The sequence below is a fragment of the Somniosus microcephalus genome, chromosome 9, assembly GCF_052327205.1.
Source record: "Somniosus microcephalus isolate GS21.2 chromosome 9, FLI_Smic_1.0, whole genome shotgun sequence".
NCBI lineage: Eukaryota > Metazoa > Chordata > Chondrichthyes > Squaliformes > Somniosidae > Somniosus > Somniosus microcephalus.
In genome coordinates, this window is record NC_140995.1 from 54,218,420 (window position 1) to 54,233,797 (window position 15,378).

General features: G+C 46.5%; 1 protein-coding gene across 1 annotated transcript; it reads left to right on the top strand.

Annotated features, from left to right (window-relative positions):
* The first annotated feature begins 414 nt into the window (after positions 1 to 414).
* On the top strand, positions 415 to 11,608 carry sdhaf4 (succinate dehydrogenase complex assembly factor 4). Its single transcript, XM_085996576.1, has 3 exons — positions 415 to 577; positions 1,372 to 1,521; positions 10,278 to 11,608. Exons 1-3 carry the CDS (start codon positions 508 to 510, stop codon positions 10,385 to 10,387), a joined length of 330 nt encoding a protein of 109 aa, XP_085852702.1. The 5' UTR covers positions 415 to 507; the 3' UTR covers positions 10,388 to 11,608.
* Positions 11,609 to 15,378: the final 3,770 nt, after the last annotated feature.

A 15,378-nucleotide genomic window follows, 5' to 3' on the forward strand; every position in this document is an offset into this window, starting at 1 on the left:
GAATACTGATGTTTGCAGCTGATGAAAATTAATTAAATTAACGTTAAGAGAATTAGTTCAAAATATTAATTCTTGATATTTATTGCACATCAAGTGTTTAGCTTCAGAAGATGGTGGAGCTGTCAATCACATCCAGTCCCCACAAATTAAAAAACACACTTAGCAGAGGATGGTTTCGATCCATCGACCTCTGGGTTATGGGCCCAGCACGCTTCCGCTGCGCCACTCTGCTGATGACGATACTTATGGTGAATCGCAGTTTCTTCTATTGGGACATGGCTGGGTGTGATTGACAGTTCCTCCCACTGTGGGCGGGGTCGGGCCGTGTACGTCACGTGGAGGCTGGATGTGATTGACAGCTTCTCCCGCCGTGGGCGGGGTCAGGCCGTGAGGGTCACGTGGGGACTGGATGTGATTGACAGCTTCACCCGCCGTGGGCGGGGTCACGTGGAGCGATCGCTCACTACTGCTCCCAGTGGGTAGCGGCGGGCGGCCTGGGGAGCGGTGATGTCGGTGTGTCGGGTGTTCTGGGCAACTTTAGGCCAGGAGTGGGCGGCGCGGCGGTGGCAGTGGCAGGGTGAGTGAGAGTGGCGGCGGTGGCCTATTCGAGTCCCAGTCCCCGTCCCCGGGGACACTGAGCGCAGAGACTCGGCCCCCCCTGCCGGGCTCTCGGTTCTAGATATTGTTCAGTCTTCATTCAACTTTTTTTTCTCCCTCAATGTGGAGATTAATTCCTGAAAAAGAAAGACTTGCATTTCTATAGCGCCTTTCACGACCACCGACTTCCCAAAGTGCTCTACAGCCAATGAAGTACTGTTTGAACTGTAGTCACTGTTGTAAGGTAGGAAACAGCAGCCAATTTGTGCACTGCAAGCTCCCACAAATAGCAATGTGAGAATGACCAGATAATCTGTTTTTGTTCGTTGATTGAGGGATAAATATTGGCCAGGACACCGGGGTTAACTCCCCTGCTTGTCTTGGAAATAGTGCCATGGGATCTTTTACGTCCACCTGGGAGAGCAAACGGGCCTCGGTTTAACGTCACGATGCTTAAAATTGCAGCATAGATTTGTGCGACAGGCTTGCTGAACCAGCTCCTCTATTCTTGTCTGTCATTTTTGTATGTTCATAAAACTGACTGACTAATAATGGATTTGAATAGTTTCTCATTTAGCATCCTCCACATAAGCAAACAGTACTATTTGGAATTCAGTACACCGGTTTATTTTTTAAATATCTATATTGAGTGTATTTCAACATTGTTTTGTTAATGAACTTGCACCAAATTGTGACGAGTTTTATTTCACTCTCTTAGATATGCTTGCAGACAAATTAAATACTTTTTTCACATTCATGTCTTTCCATACACAGGTTTTGCGCTGTGGAACTCTTGGAGATCAGCTAGTTCCAAAACTGAGGGCCGAGAGGGGCTCAAAAAAGAGCCTTTAAAAAAGCCTGAAACTCCTGTTGGACGCTTTGATCATCCACAACAGGACCCGGTGGGAAAAGGTCCCCTGGAAAGTGAGTTCTTTCTGTTTCAGGAATGGTTTGCTGTATTTAATGCAGGAGGTTATGTAATGAAATTTGAAACCTTACAAAGAGGCAACTTGTTTGGATGCAATTGCATCAGAATTTTGTATTTGAGTGCAAACTCCCTATGTAATGCTACCTGGTGGTGAGAACCAGAAATGCCGCTCCGACCCAGCTGCCTGGAAGAATATGAAAGCAGCTTGGCACAACATGCCTTTTGATCCCCTCACCCATGGCAGCACCACAGGGACTATAAACAACAACAACTTGTATTTATATAGCACCTTTAACATAATAAAACATCCCAAGGTGTTTCACAGGAGTGTTATAAAACAAAATTTGACACCGAGCTACATAAAGAGAAATTAGGGTAGGTGACAGAGGTAGGTTTTAAGGAGGAAGGAGAGGTAGCGAGGCGGAGAGGTTTCGGCAGGCAATTCCAGAGCTTAGGGCCTAGGCAACAGAAGGCACGGCCACCAAATTGAGAGAATTAAAATCAGGGATGCTCAAGAGGCCAGAATTGGTGGAGCCTGCTCCGCCATTCAATGAGATCATGGCTGATCATCCAAATTCAGTACCCTGTCCCTGCTTTCTCCCCATATCCCTTGATCCCTTTAGCCTTAATAAATATATCTAACTCTTGAATATATTTAATGAATTGGCCTCTACTGCCTTCTGTGGTAGAGAATTCCACAGGTTCACCACTCTCTAGGTGAAGAAATTCCTCCTCATCTCTGTCCTAAATGGCTTACCCCTTATCCTTAGACTGTGACCCCTGGTTCTGGACTGCCCGGCCATCGGGAACATCCTTCCTGCATCTAGTCTGTCTAGTCCTGTTAGAATTTTATAAGTTTCAATGAGATCCCCTCTCATTCTTCTAAACTTCAGTGAGTATAAGCCCAATTGCCCCAATCTCTCCTCATACGTCATTCCTGCCATCCCAAGTATCAGCCTGGTGAATCTTCGCTGCACTCCCTCCATGGCAAGAACATCCTTCCTCAGGTAAGGCGACCAAAACTGCATACAATACTCAAGGTGTGGTCTCACCAAGGCCCTGTACAACTGCAGCAAGACATCCTTGTTCCTGTACTCGAACCCTCTCGCTACGAAGGCCAACATACCATTTGCCTTCTTAACCGCCTGCTGCACCTGCATGCTTACCTTCCGCGACTGGTGCACAAGGACACCCAGGTCTCGTTGCACTTCCCCTTCTCCCAATCTATTGCCATCCCAAGTTCAATTTCCTGTCCCGTGGGCGTGAATTAAGTCTTGCACAGTAGATAGGTACATGAACATAAGAACATAAGAAGTAGGAGCAGGAGTAGGCCATACGGCCCCTCGGGCCTGCTCTGCCATTCAATAGGATCATGGCTGATCCGAACCTAGACTCACGTCCACTTCTCTGCCCGCTCCCTGTAACCCCTAATTCCCTTATCAGCTAGGAAACTGTCTATCTCTGTTTTAAATTTATTTAATGTCGCAGCTTCCACAGCTCTCTGAGGTAGCAAATTCCATAGATTTACTACCCTCTGAGTGAAGAAGTTTCTCCTCATCTCAGTTTTGAAAGGGCAGCCCCTTATTCTAAGATTATGCCCCCTAGTTCTAGCCTCACCCATCAGTGGAAACATCCTCACCGCATCCACCCGATCAAGCCCCCTCACAATCTTATATGTTTCGATAAGATCGCCTCTCATTCTTCTGAATTCCAATGAGTAGAGGCCCAACCTACTCAACCTTTGCTCATAAGTCAACCCCCTCATCTCCGGAATCAACCGAGTGAACCTTCTCTGAACTGCCTCGAGAGCAAGTATATCTTTTCTTAAATATGGAAACCAAAACTGTATGCAGTATTCCAGGTGTGACCTCACCAATACCCTGTATAACTGAAGCAAGACTTCCCTGCTTTTATACTCCATCCCCCTTGAGGGTGTTATAAGTGAAAGTGAACTTAAACAAAGATCTTATTGTAACATGTAACTGGAGTTGTGCTGTACTTGCTATAATTGATGTGCCTCAATTATTCCGAGACTCGAAGTTAGCAGAACAAAAGTAAGGCTTTTATTAACTTAGAACATAACACACGTAAACTAGAGAGATGTCTTCCTTCAGGAGCCTGATGCCCGGCTGACTTAGATTACAAAGGAGCCAGGTATGGGCGGAGCCCTGCACACAACCAATTCCAGCACATTCCAATACATAATACATGAGGACTGGGGGAAGGGAAAAGACACAGAAAGCAGGCAGTTACAAGACACAGAAAACAGGCAGTGATGAATGGAATATATTTCATCACATTCACCCCTTCTATAGATTTAGTCTGTTCGGGGGTTTGATAGTCCTCTGCGACCGACGTGGCTGTTGTGGTGCCGCGGGTGTCGGCTGGGTGTCCCCGGTAGCCTCCTGGGTCTCTGCCGGGGGTGCCGCCGGGGTTGTTGAAGGGGTAGTTGGTGGGGGTGCCGTTGGTCGATGTTCTTCCGGGGGTGATGAAGGAGTAGTGGGTGGGTAAGGGTTGCTGTGATCGTCGTCGCTGCTATTGCCGTGGTTGTCGATGCCGGCTGGGGCGATGTCTTTTATGGACACGGTGTCCTCCCTTCCGTCGGCGTGCCGGACATATGTGTATTGGGGGTTGGCGTGGAGTAGGTGTACTGGCTCCACGAGAGGGTCCGTCTTGTGGCCCCTCACATGCCTTCGCACGAGTACCGGACCTGGGGTGGAGAGCCATGACGGCATGGATACGCCTGAGGTGGATTTCCGAGGAAAGACAAACATTCGTTCATGAGGCGTGGCATTAGTGGCCGTACACAATAGCGACCGTATCGAATGGAGCACATCCGAGAGGACTTCCTGCCAGCGGGAGATAGGGAGGCCCTTGGTCCTTAGAGCTAGAGTGACTGCTTTCCACACTGTCCCGTTCTCTCGCTCCACCTGGCCGTTACCCCGGGGGTTGTAGCTGGTGGTACGGCTCGTGGCGATCCCCTTGGACAGCATGTACTGGCGTAGCTCCTCACTCGTGAAGGACGCCCCCCTATCCGTGTGGATATAGCTCGGCAGGCAGAACAGGCTGTTGAGGCATTTAATGACCATGGCGCTGGTCATGTCTGGGCAGGGGAAGGCGAATGGGAAACGGGAGTATTCGTCCACAATGTTCAGGAAGTAAACGTTGCGGTCGACGGACGGGAGGGGGCCCTTGAAATCTAAGCTGAGCCGCTCGAAGGGCCGTGTAGCTTTGATTAAGTGGGCTCTATCTGGGCGGTAGAACCGAGGCTTGCACTCAGCGCAAGTGCGGCAGTTCCTGGTCAGAGACCGAACTTCCTCAATTGAGTAGGGTAAGTTACGGGACTTTATGAAGTGGAACAGCCGCGTGACCCCTGGGTGGCAGAGGTCGTTGTGGAGGGTCTGTAGCCGATCCTCGGTGGCGCTGGCACACATCCCTCGTGAGAGGGCGTCAGGGGATTCGTTAAGGGCCCCTGGCCGGTAAATGATGTCGTACTCGAAAGTGGAGAGCTCGATCCGCCACCTAAGAATCTTATCATTTTTAATCTTCCCCCTCTGTTTATTGTTGAACATAAACGCTACCGACCACTGGTCGGTAAGTAGGGTGAAGCGTTTGCCGGCTAGGTAGTGGCGCCAGTGGTGCACTGCCTCCACGATGGCTTGGGCCTCCTTTTCCACGGAGGAGTGTCTGATCTCGGGGCCTTGGAGGGTCCTCGAGAAGAAAGCTACGGGCCGCCCTGCCTGGTTGAGGGTGGCCGCCAAGGCAAAGTCGGACGCATCACTTTCCACTTGAAATGGAGTGTTCTCGTCCACTGCCTGTAGCGTGGCCCGCTCAATATCCTGCTTAATGCTTTTGAAGGTGGCGTGGGCCTCAGCAGAGAGCGGAAAAGAGGATGCTTTCAAGAGGGGGCGGGCTTTGTCGGAGTAGTTGGGGACCCATTGGGAATAGTAAGAAAATAACCCCAGGCACCTTTTCAGGGCTTTGGGAGTGTTGGGCAGGGGCAGCTCCCGTAGGGGGCGCAATCGGTCGGGGTCTGGTCCGATTTCCCCATTCTCCACCACGCTGCCCAGTATGCAGAGGCGCGTGGTGTTGAAAACGCACTTGTCCTCGTTATAGGTGAGGTTGAGCTTTTGTGCGGTTTTCAGGAACCTCTCGAGGTTCGAGTCGTGATCCTGCTGGTTGTGACCGCAGATGGTGACGTTGTCGAGGTAGGGGAAGGTTGCCTGCAAGTGGTGGTCATCGACCATGCGATCCATCTCCCTCTGAAAGACCGAGACCCCGTTCGTCACCCCAAAGGGGACTCTGAGGAATTGGTAGAGGCGTCCGTTCGCCTCGAAGGCGGTGTACGGGCGGTCCTCTGGTCTGATAGGGAGCTGGTGGTACGCTGACTTGAGGTCGATGGTGGAGAACACCCGGTATTGGGCGATTTGGTTCACCATTTCTGATATGCGGGGTAGCGGGTAGGCGTCTAGTAGGGTGTACCTGTTGATCGTTTGACTATAGTCGATCACCATCCGTTTCTTCTCGCTACCCCTTACCACTACCACTTGGGCGCGCCACGGGCTGTTGCTGTGTTCAATAATGCGCTCTTTCAGGAGCCTGTCTACCTCGGTCGCGATAAACCGCCTGTCCTCCCAGCTGTACCTCCTGCTTTTGGTCGCTATTGGCCGGCAGTTAGGGGTAAGGTTCGCGAATAGCGAAGGCGGCTTTACCTTCAGGGTAGCCAGACCGCACACTGTGAGGGGCGGCTGGGACCCACCGTACTTGAGCGTGATGCTTTGGTGGTTGCACTGGAAATCCAAACCCAAGATCACGCTCGCACATAGATTCTTCATGATTAATACTTTAAAATTATCATACACAGTTCCGTTAACGCACAATTGTACCGTGCAGTAACCCAGAATGGTCGATGTCTGGGTTTTATCGGCCATAGAGATGGTACCCTGAGCAGGGACCACCTTTAGGGAGAGTTGTTGTGCCAGTTCAGGGTGGATAAAACTCTCCGTGCTTCCACTGTCAATTAAGCATTTAACCCGGCACCCGTTTACCTCGATGTCCACCATTGATTTGGATAGTGGATGCGGCCTGGTCTGGTCCACTGTGACCGATGCCACTGTAGGACCCTGATCGAGACAAGATGGCGTCCACGCTGTCTGCTCATAAGATGGCGGACCCCACGAGGTCGGGCAAGATGGCCGCTCCCACGGCGCACACGCGGCAGTGGCAGGTTTTCCGGCGGTTGGTTTTCCGGCGGGGTTCCCTCTGCACACCTTCCCGAAGTGCCCCTTCTTACCGCACTTAAAGCAGGTGGTGCCTTTCGCCGGGCACAGGTTTCTGGTGTGCTTTGGCTGCCCGCAGAAGTAGCAGTTGGGTCCTTGACGCGTCGCGGCTGTCGTAGGGCTTCTGGGGGGAGAGCTGGGCCCCGCCGGTGTCGGGCTGCCGGGCGGGGAAGATGCCTTCCAAGATGGCGGCGCACACGTGGCGGCGTGGGCGGCGCGGGCTGAAGAGTAGGCGTCCGAGTTTCTCTGGGCCATCTCCAGGGACCGCGCGGTGTCCGCAGCCTGTTTCAGGTCCAACTCCGTTTTTTCCAGCAGTCTTTGCCGGATGTGAGTGGAGCTGAGGCCTGTGATAAAGGCATCGCGAACAAGCTCGTCGGTGTACACTGCGGCTTTTACATCTCGGCACTTACAGTCCTTGCCAAGCTTTTTCAGGATGCTTAGGAACTCCTCCGCCGATTCCCCAGGTCGCTGTGCGCGAGTAGCGAGTAGATGCCTAGCATACACCTCATTCATAGGCTGCTGGTAATGCGCCTTTAAGATGTTGCAGGCGGCCAGGTACGTATCGGCGTCTTGGATGAGGGGGTAAACCCGGTGGCTTACCCAATTCCGTAGCATTCCGAGTCTCATCTTCGCAGTGTCCGTAGCGTCTTTGACGGCTGCGGAATTGTCCAGGAAGAATTCCATACATTCAAACCAGTGTCCGAAGCGTACTGATGCGTCCGGAGCATGTTGATCCAAATCCAAACGTTCGGGTTTCAGGAGTTGATCCATAGTGTTGAAAATTTAAGTTAATAAAATTGATGTGCCTCAATTGTTCCGAGACTCGAAGTTAGCAGAACAAAAGTAAGGCTTTTATTAACTTAGAACATAACACACGTAAACTAGAGAGATGTCTTCCTTCAGGAGCCTGATGCCCGGCTGACTTAGATTACAAAGGAGCCAGGTATGGGCGGAGCCCTGCACACAACCAATTCCAGCACATTCCAATACATAATACATGAGGACTGGGGGAAGGGAAAAGACACAGAAAGCAGGCAGTTACAAGACACAGAAAACAGGCAGTGATGAATGGAATATATTTCATCACAATAATTTTCCCACAAATGAGACCATAGAGTGAATTATGATATATAATGGAGCAGTTTTTTTTAAACCTGGCCCACAAGTGAAATTTAGTTTCACGATTTGTCATGATGAGATTTGAACTATCAACCTCTAGGTTGGTCGTCAGTACCTTAACCACTGGGCTGCTATACCCAAAAATATTTTGTTTGATAAAAGCAGAATTGGGCTGTTCTGAAATGTGTATCCTGTACCGTACTACCAGTCTCCTGTGAACAGATTACTCATATTACACAGGTTACACGATTGACAATTATACAAACATTGAAGGAATGAATGCATGAATTGTAACAGTTACACATTCCTTTCTGGCGCAAGGAAAAGCAGCCCAACCATGGCTAACAAAAGAATTAAGGATAGTGTTAGATCCAAAGAGGAGTCATATAACGTTGCCAGAAAAAGTAGCAACCCTGAGGATTGGGAGCAGTTTAGAGTTCAGCAAAAAAGGACCAAGAGATTGATTAAGAGGGGAAAAAGAGAGTATGAGAGTAAATTTGCAAATAACATAAAAGCGGATTGTAAAAGCTTCTACAAGTATGTAAAAAGAAAAAGATTAGTGAAGACAAATGTAGGTTCCTTACAGTCAGAAACAGGAGAATTTATAATGGGGAACAAGGAAATGGCAGAGCAATTACACACATACTTTGGTTCTGTCTTCACGGAAGAGGACACAAATCACTTCCCAGAAATGCTAGGGAACCAAGGGTCTAGTGAGAAGGAGGAATTAAAGGAAATTAGTATTAGTAAACAAAAATAGTGCTTGAGAAATTAATGGGACTGAAAGCCGATAAATCCCCAGGGCCTGATAATCTGCATCCCAGAGTACTAAAAGAGGTAGCCATGGAAATAGTGGATGCATTGGTTGTCATCTTCCAAAATGCTGTAGATTATGGAACAGCTCCTGCAGATTGGAGGGTGGCAAATGTAACCCCACTATTTAAAAAATGAGGGAGAGAGAAAACAGGGAACTACAGACCGGTTAGCCTAACACCAGTAATAGGGAAAATGCTAGAGTCTATTATAAAGGATGTGATAACAGGACACTTAGAAAATATCAACGGGATTAGACAAAGTCAGCATGGATTTATGAAAGGGAAATCGTGTTTGACAAACCTCCTGGAGTTTTTTGAGGATGTAACTGGTGGAATAGATAAGGGAGAACCAGTGGATGTGGTGTATTTGGATTTTCAGAAGGCCTTTGATAAAGTCCCACAAAAGAGGTTAGTGTGCAAAATTAAATCTCATGGGATTGGGGGTAATATACTGGCATGGATTGAAAATTGGTCAACAGAGAGTAGGTGTGGCAGGCGGTGACTCGTGGGGTACCGCAGGGATCCGTGCTTGGGCCCCAGCTATTCACAATATATATCAATGATTTGGATGAGGGAACCAAATGTAATATTTCCAAGTTTGCTGACGACACAAAACTAGGTGGGATTGTGAGTTGTGATGAGGATGCAAAGAGGCTTCAAGGTGATTTAGACAAGTTGAGTGAGTGGGCAAATACATGGCAGTATAACGTGGATAAATGTGAAGCTATCCACTTTGGTAGGAAAAACAGAAAGGTAGAGTATTATTTAAATGGTGATAGATTGGGAACTGCTGATATACAAAGGGACCTGGGTGTCCGAGTACACCAGTCGCTGAAAGCAAACATGCAGGTGCAGCAAGCAGTTAGGAAGGCAAATGGTATGTTGCCCTTCATTGCAAGAGGATTTGAGTACAGGAGCAAGGATGTCTTACTACAGTTGTACAGGACCTTGGTGAGACCACACCTGGAGTACTGTGTGCAGTTTTGGTCTCCTTACCTAAGAAAGGATATACTTGCCATAGAGGGAGTGCAGCAAAGGTTCACCAGACTGATTCCTGGGATGGCAGGACTGTCGTATGAGGAGAGAGTGGGTCGACTAGGCCTGTATTCACTAGAGTTTAGAAGAATGAGAGGGGATCTCATTGAAACATATACAATTCTGACAGGGCTAGACAGACTGGATGCAGGGAGCATGTTTCCCCTGGCTGGGGGGTCTAGAACGAGGGGTCACAGTCACAGGATATAGGGTAGGACATTTAGGACTGAGATGAGGAGAAATTTTTTCACTCAGGGTGGTGAACCTGTGGAATTCTCTACCACAGAAGGCTGTGGAGGCCAAGTCACTGAATATATTTAAGAAGGAGATGGATAGATTTCTAGACACAAAAGGCATCAAAGGTTATGGGGAGAGAGCAGGAATATGGTATTGAGATAGAGGGTCAGCCATGATCATATTTAATGGCAGAGCAGGCTCGAAGGGCCAAATGGCCCACTCCTGCTCCTATTTTTCTATGTTTCTAAATGATGTTCTGTCTTCTAGGATTTCCTGATGACATCAATCCCGTCACAAAGGAAAGGGATGGGCCGAGAGGCCCTGAGCCTACCCGCTATGGAGACTGGGAGAGAAAGGGACGGTGCATTGACTTTTAGCATTTTCTGCTGTACATAAGTGTGGTGATGCACATTGTGTGAATATATTGAGGTTAACCTGTACAGTCCAGCTGTGACTTGGTAATGCTGCTGTGTTCAGGTGAGGGTTTCGAGCTCTTTAATTTGGAGCTGATAATACACACTGTTTTATGTGATTAGTCAGTGGTATTTTGGATCTCTGAAAGATACATATTTTGGAAAATCATTTATAAATAAATACTAAAAGTGCATTGTCATGTCACAAGTATCTCAAAGTGCTTCACACAATGAGTTACTTTGCAGCAAATGATCTATGTCGAAATAATGAAATATAAATGTTTAAATTCACAAATCAGAGATGTGATCCTACCTTCAAGATAATCTGGTGGCCTTGTATGTGTGTGGCGCAGGTACTATTTATGTGTGTGCTAATGTCATTATTGTAACAAAAATAACAAGACACTACATAACTTCACGTCCGGAAGAATTACATTTTGGGCTGTTCCATCCACCCATTACTTCCATGGTGGATCAATCAGGGCCAGTTGTGCTCCATGTGATGCTCATTTCCCAAGTATGTGCAGCCAGTGGGTGAGATTCATCACGCTGATCGTATGTACCTGGAGAACCAGCCCCTGGGTGCCACCTTACCGGATGTCCATTATATTATTTTGTTAGTGATTGTTACTGTTAGCAGGCAGGTGTTTAGCAGGCTTTTCTTTTTTGTTTGTGAGCAGATGGATATAAGACGGACAGCGACACAGACAGTCAGGCTTTTGAAACCGAAAGCTGCAAGACTATCGGACCCAATAAAAGCCGAGACTGACCCACTGATGTGGGGAAACGTGGCGTGATCTTAATTTTGTATTCTGTTTACATAAATTGTATTGATTGAATGAAGTGAGTCTGATCATAACTGCTGTATGTTCACTTTACTGTGAAATAAAGCAGCTTATTGATTCTGGCCTCCTCTCTCCACATGTTGCTTCAGTCAACCTTCTGAGAGATTGAAGAAGCACAAGTGCAGAAGACATGATCATCCAGTCCTCATCACAAGGGGATACTATTGTACTCTTGGGTTACGCTATTGTATCTTTAGATATTGGGCAGTACTGACATGCTTCTAAGCATTAATACCCTCAGATTGCTTACAGGAGCTGTACCGCTAACATTTGTAACTTGTAACAGTTCTGCTTTTGCTATGCCAGTGTTTTGAACAATAAAGTCAACTTTTTTAATAAAGTTAAAGGTTGATTTTCATTTTTCCTGTTCAAGGCTTCCTGTGAGAGACTGCTACAGGGATTCACCCACTAGGGCTGTAACTGATGAATGTGCTAAGTCACCAAATCGGCCCTTCAACCTATTAACATAAGAACTAGGAGCAGAAGTAGGCCATTCGGTCCATCGAGCCTGCTCCACCATTCAATAGGATCATAGCTGATCTTCTATATCAACTCCACTTCCCGCACTATCCCCATATCCCTTGATTCCCTTAGTACCCAAAAATCTATCGATCTCAAAGACTGAGCATCTATAGCCCTCTGGGGTAGAGACTGCCAAAGATTCACAACCCTTTGAGCGAAGAAATTTGTCCTCATCTCAGTCTTAAATGGCCAACCCTTTATTCTGAGACTCATTTGATCTCATCTTTCCAGAATGCTAATACTTCCCATTGTAGCATCCATTCACAACCCCAGCTATTGATTATCTTCCGTGTAAAGAAATACTTCCTGAAATCTGCCCTAATTTTGCACTTTACATGTCTGAACTTTTTCCCTCTTCTCCTTCTGCCCTGACATACCTAAAAGTACTGTTTCAGGTATACTTCCCACTAAAGACGTATCCTTCTCTAAGATCCCCTCTGAAATGTCTTTTTCAAGGTTGAAGTGCCCTTGCTTATATAGAAAAATAGGAGCAGGAGTAGGCCATTTGGCCCTTCGAGCCTGCTCCGCCATTAAATATGATCATGGCTGATCCTCTATCTCAATACCATATTCCCGCTCTCTCCCCATACCCCTTGACGCCTTTTGTGTCTAAAAATCTATCTCCTTCTTAAATATATTCAGTGACTTGGCCTCCACTGCCTTCTGTGCTGGAGAATTGCACAGGTTCACCACCCTCTGAGTGAAGCAATTTCTCCTCATCTCAGTCCTAAATGTCCTACCCTGTATCCTGAGACTGTGACCCTTTGTTCTGGAACCCCCCCCCCCCCCCCCGCAAGCCAGGGGAAACATCCTCCCTGCATCCAGTCTTTCTAGCCCTGTCAGAACTTTATATGTTTCAATGAGATCCCCTCTCATTCTTCTAAACTCTAGTGAATACAGGCCTAGTTGACCCAATTTCTCCTCATACGACAGTCCTGCCATCCCAGGAATCAGTCTGGTGAACCTTCGCTGCATTCCCTCTATGGCAAGTATATCCTTTCGTAGGTAAGGAGACCAAAACTGCACACAGTACTCCAGGTGTCTCACCAAGGCCCTATACAACTGTAGTAAGACATCCTTGCTCCTGTACTCAAATCCTCTTGCAATGAAGGGCAACATACCATTTTCCTTCCTAACTACTTGCTGCACCTGCATGATGGCTTTCAGTGACTAGTGTACAAGGACACACAGGTCCCTTTGTACATCAAAATTTCCCAATCTATCACCATTTAAATAATACTCTGCCTTTCTGTTTTTCCTACCGAAGTGGATAACTTCACATTTATCCACGTTATACTGCATCTGCCATGTATTTGCCCACTCACTCAACTTGTCTAAATCACCTTGAAGCCCCTTTGCATCCTCCTCACAACTCACAATCCCACCTAGTTTCGTGTCGTCAGCAAACTTTGTTCCCTCATATATAGTGTGAATAGTTGGGGCCCAAGCACTGATCCCTGCGGTACCCCACTAGTCACCGCCTGTCACCCTGAAAAAGACCCATTTAGTCCTACTCTCTGTTTTCTGTCAGTTAACCAATTTTCAATCCCTGCCAGTATATTACCCCCAATCCCATGTGCTTTAATTTTGCACACTAACCTTTTATGTGGGACTTTATCAAAGGCCTTCTGAAAATCCAAATACACCACATCCACTGGTTCGCCCTTATCTATTCTACCAGTTACATCCTCAAAAAAAATCCAGTAGGTTTGTCAAACACGATTTCCCTTTCATAAATCCATGTTGACTTTGTCTAATCCCGTTGATATTTTCTAAGTGTCCTATTATTACATCCTTTATAATAGACTCTAGCATTTTCCTTACTACTGAAGTTAGGCTAACTGGTCTGTAGTTTCCTGTTTTCTCCCTCCCTTTTTTAAATAGTGGGGTTACATTTGCCACCCTCCAATCTGCAGGAACAGTTCCATAATCTATAGCATTTTGGAAGATGACAACCAATGCATCCACTATTTCCATGGCTACCTCTTTTAGTGGGATGCAGATTATCAGGCCCTGGGGATTTATCGGCTTTCAGTCCCATTAATTTCTCCAGCACTTTTTTTACTAATACTAATTTCCTTTAATTCCTCCTCAGTAGATCCTTGGTTCCCTAGCATTTCTGGGAAGTGATTTGTGTCCTCTTCCATGAAGACAGAACCAAAGTATTTGTGTAATTGCTCTGCCATTTCCTTGTTCCCCATTATAAATTCTCTCACTTCTGACTGTAAGGGACTTGCATTTGTCTTCACTAATCTTTTTCTTTTTACATACTTGTAGAAGCTTTTGCAGTCCACTTTTATGTTATTTGCAAGTTTACTCTCCTACTCTCTTTTTCCCCTCTTAATCAATTTCTTGGTCCTTTTTTGCTGAATTCTAAACTGCTCCCAATCCTCAGGTTTGCTACTTTTTCTGGCAACTTTATATGACTCCTCTTTGGATCAAATACTGTCCTTAATTTCTTTTGTTAGCCATGGTTGGGCCACTTTTCCTTTTGTGTTTTTGCACCAGAAAGGAATGTATAACTGTTGCAATTCATGCATTCATTCCTTAAATGTTAGCCATTGCCTACCCACCATCATGCCTTTTAATGAAGCTCCCCAATCTACCATAGCCAACTCACTCCTCATAGTTTCCTTCGTAGTTTCCTTTGTTTAGATTTAGGACCCTAGTTTCAGATTGGACTACTTCACTTTCCACCTGAATGAAGAATTCTATCGTGTTATGATCACTCTTCCCTAAAGGACCCCGCACAACAAGATTATTAATTAACCCCTTCTCATTACACAATACCCAATCTAGGATAGTCTGTTCCCTAGTTGGCTCCTCAACGTACTGGTCTGATAAAAATCTCATACACACTCCAGGAATTCATCCTCCACAGTATTATTGTTAATTTGGTTTCGCCAGTCTATATGTAGTTTAAAATCACCCATGATTACTTTATACCCTTGTTACATGCATCTCTAATTTACTGTTTGATGCCATCCCCTACATTACCACTATTGTTTGGAGGCCTATAGACAACTCCCACCAATGTTTTCTGCCCCTTGGTGCTTCTTAGCTCCACCCAGGCTGATTCTACATCTTGATTTTCTGAGCCAATATATCCTTTCTCACTATTGCTCTGATTTCATCCTTTACTAATAATGCCACCCCACCTCCTTTTCCTTTTTGCCTGTCCTTCCTAAATATTGAATATCCTTGGATATTCAGCTCCCAGCCTTGGTCACCCTGCAGCCATGTCTCCGTAATCGCAATTATGTCGTATCTGTTCACATCTATTTGTGCTATTAATTCTTCTACCTTATTACGAATGCTTCATGCATTCAGATACAGTGCCTTTAGATTTGTCTTAACATTTTTAGACATCTTAACATTTTTTGTACTATGGCCCTATTTGTCTTACCATTTTTTCTTACCCGGACCCTATTTGTTAGTGCACTCTTGTTTGTACGCTCTGTCCCTTCCTGACACAATCTGGCTATCCTTACCCCAATCACTTTCCTGCACTGCTTCCTTGTCTTTTCTCTTTAGCATTCTAGATTTCTCTCCATCGTTATTTAGTTTAAAGCCCTATCTACCTCCCTA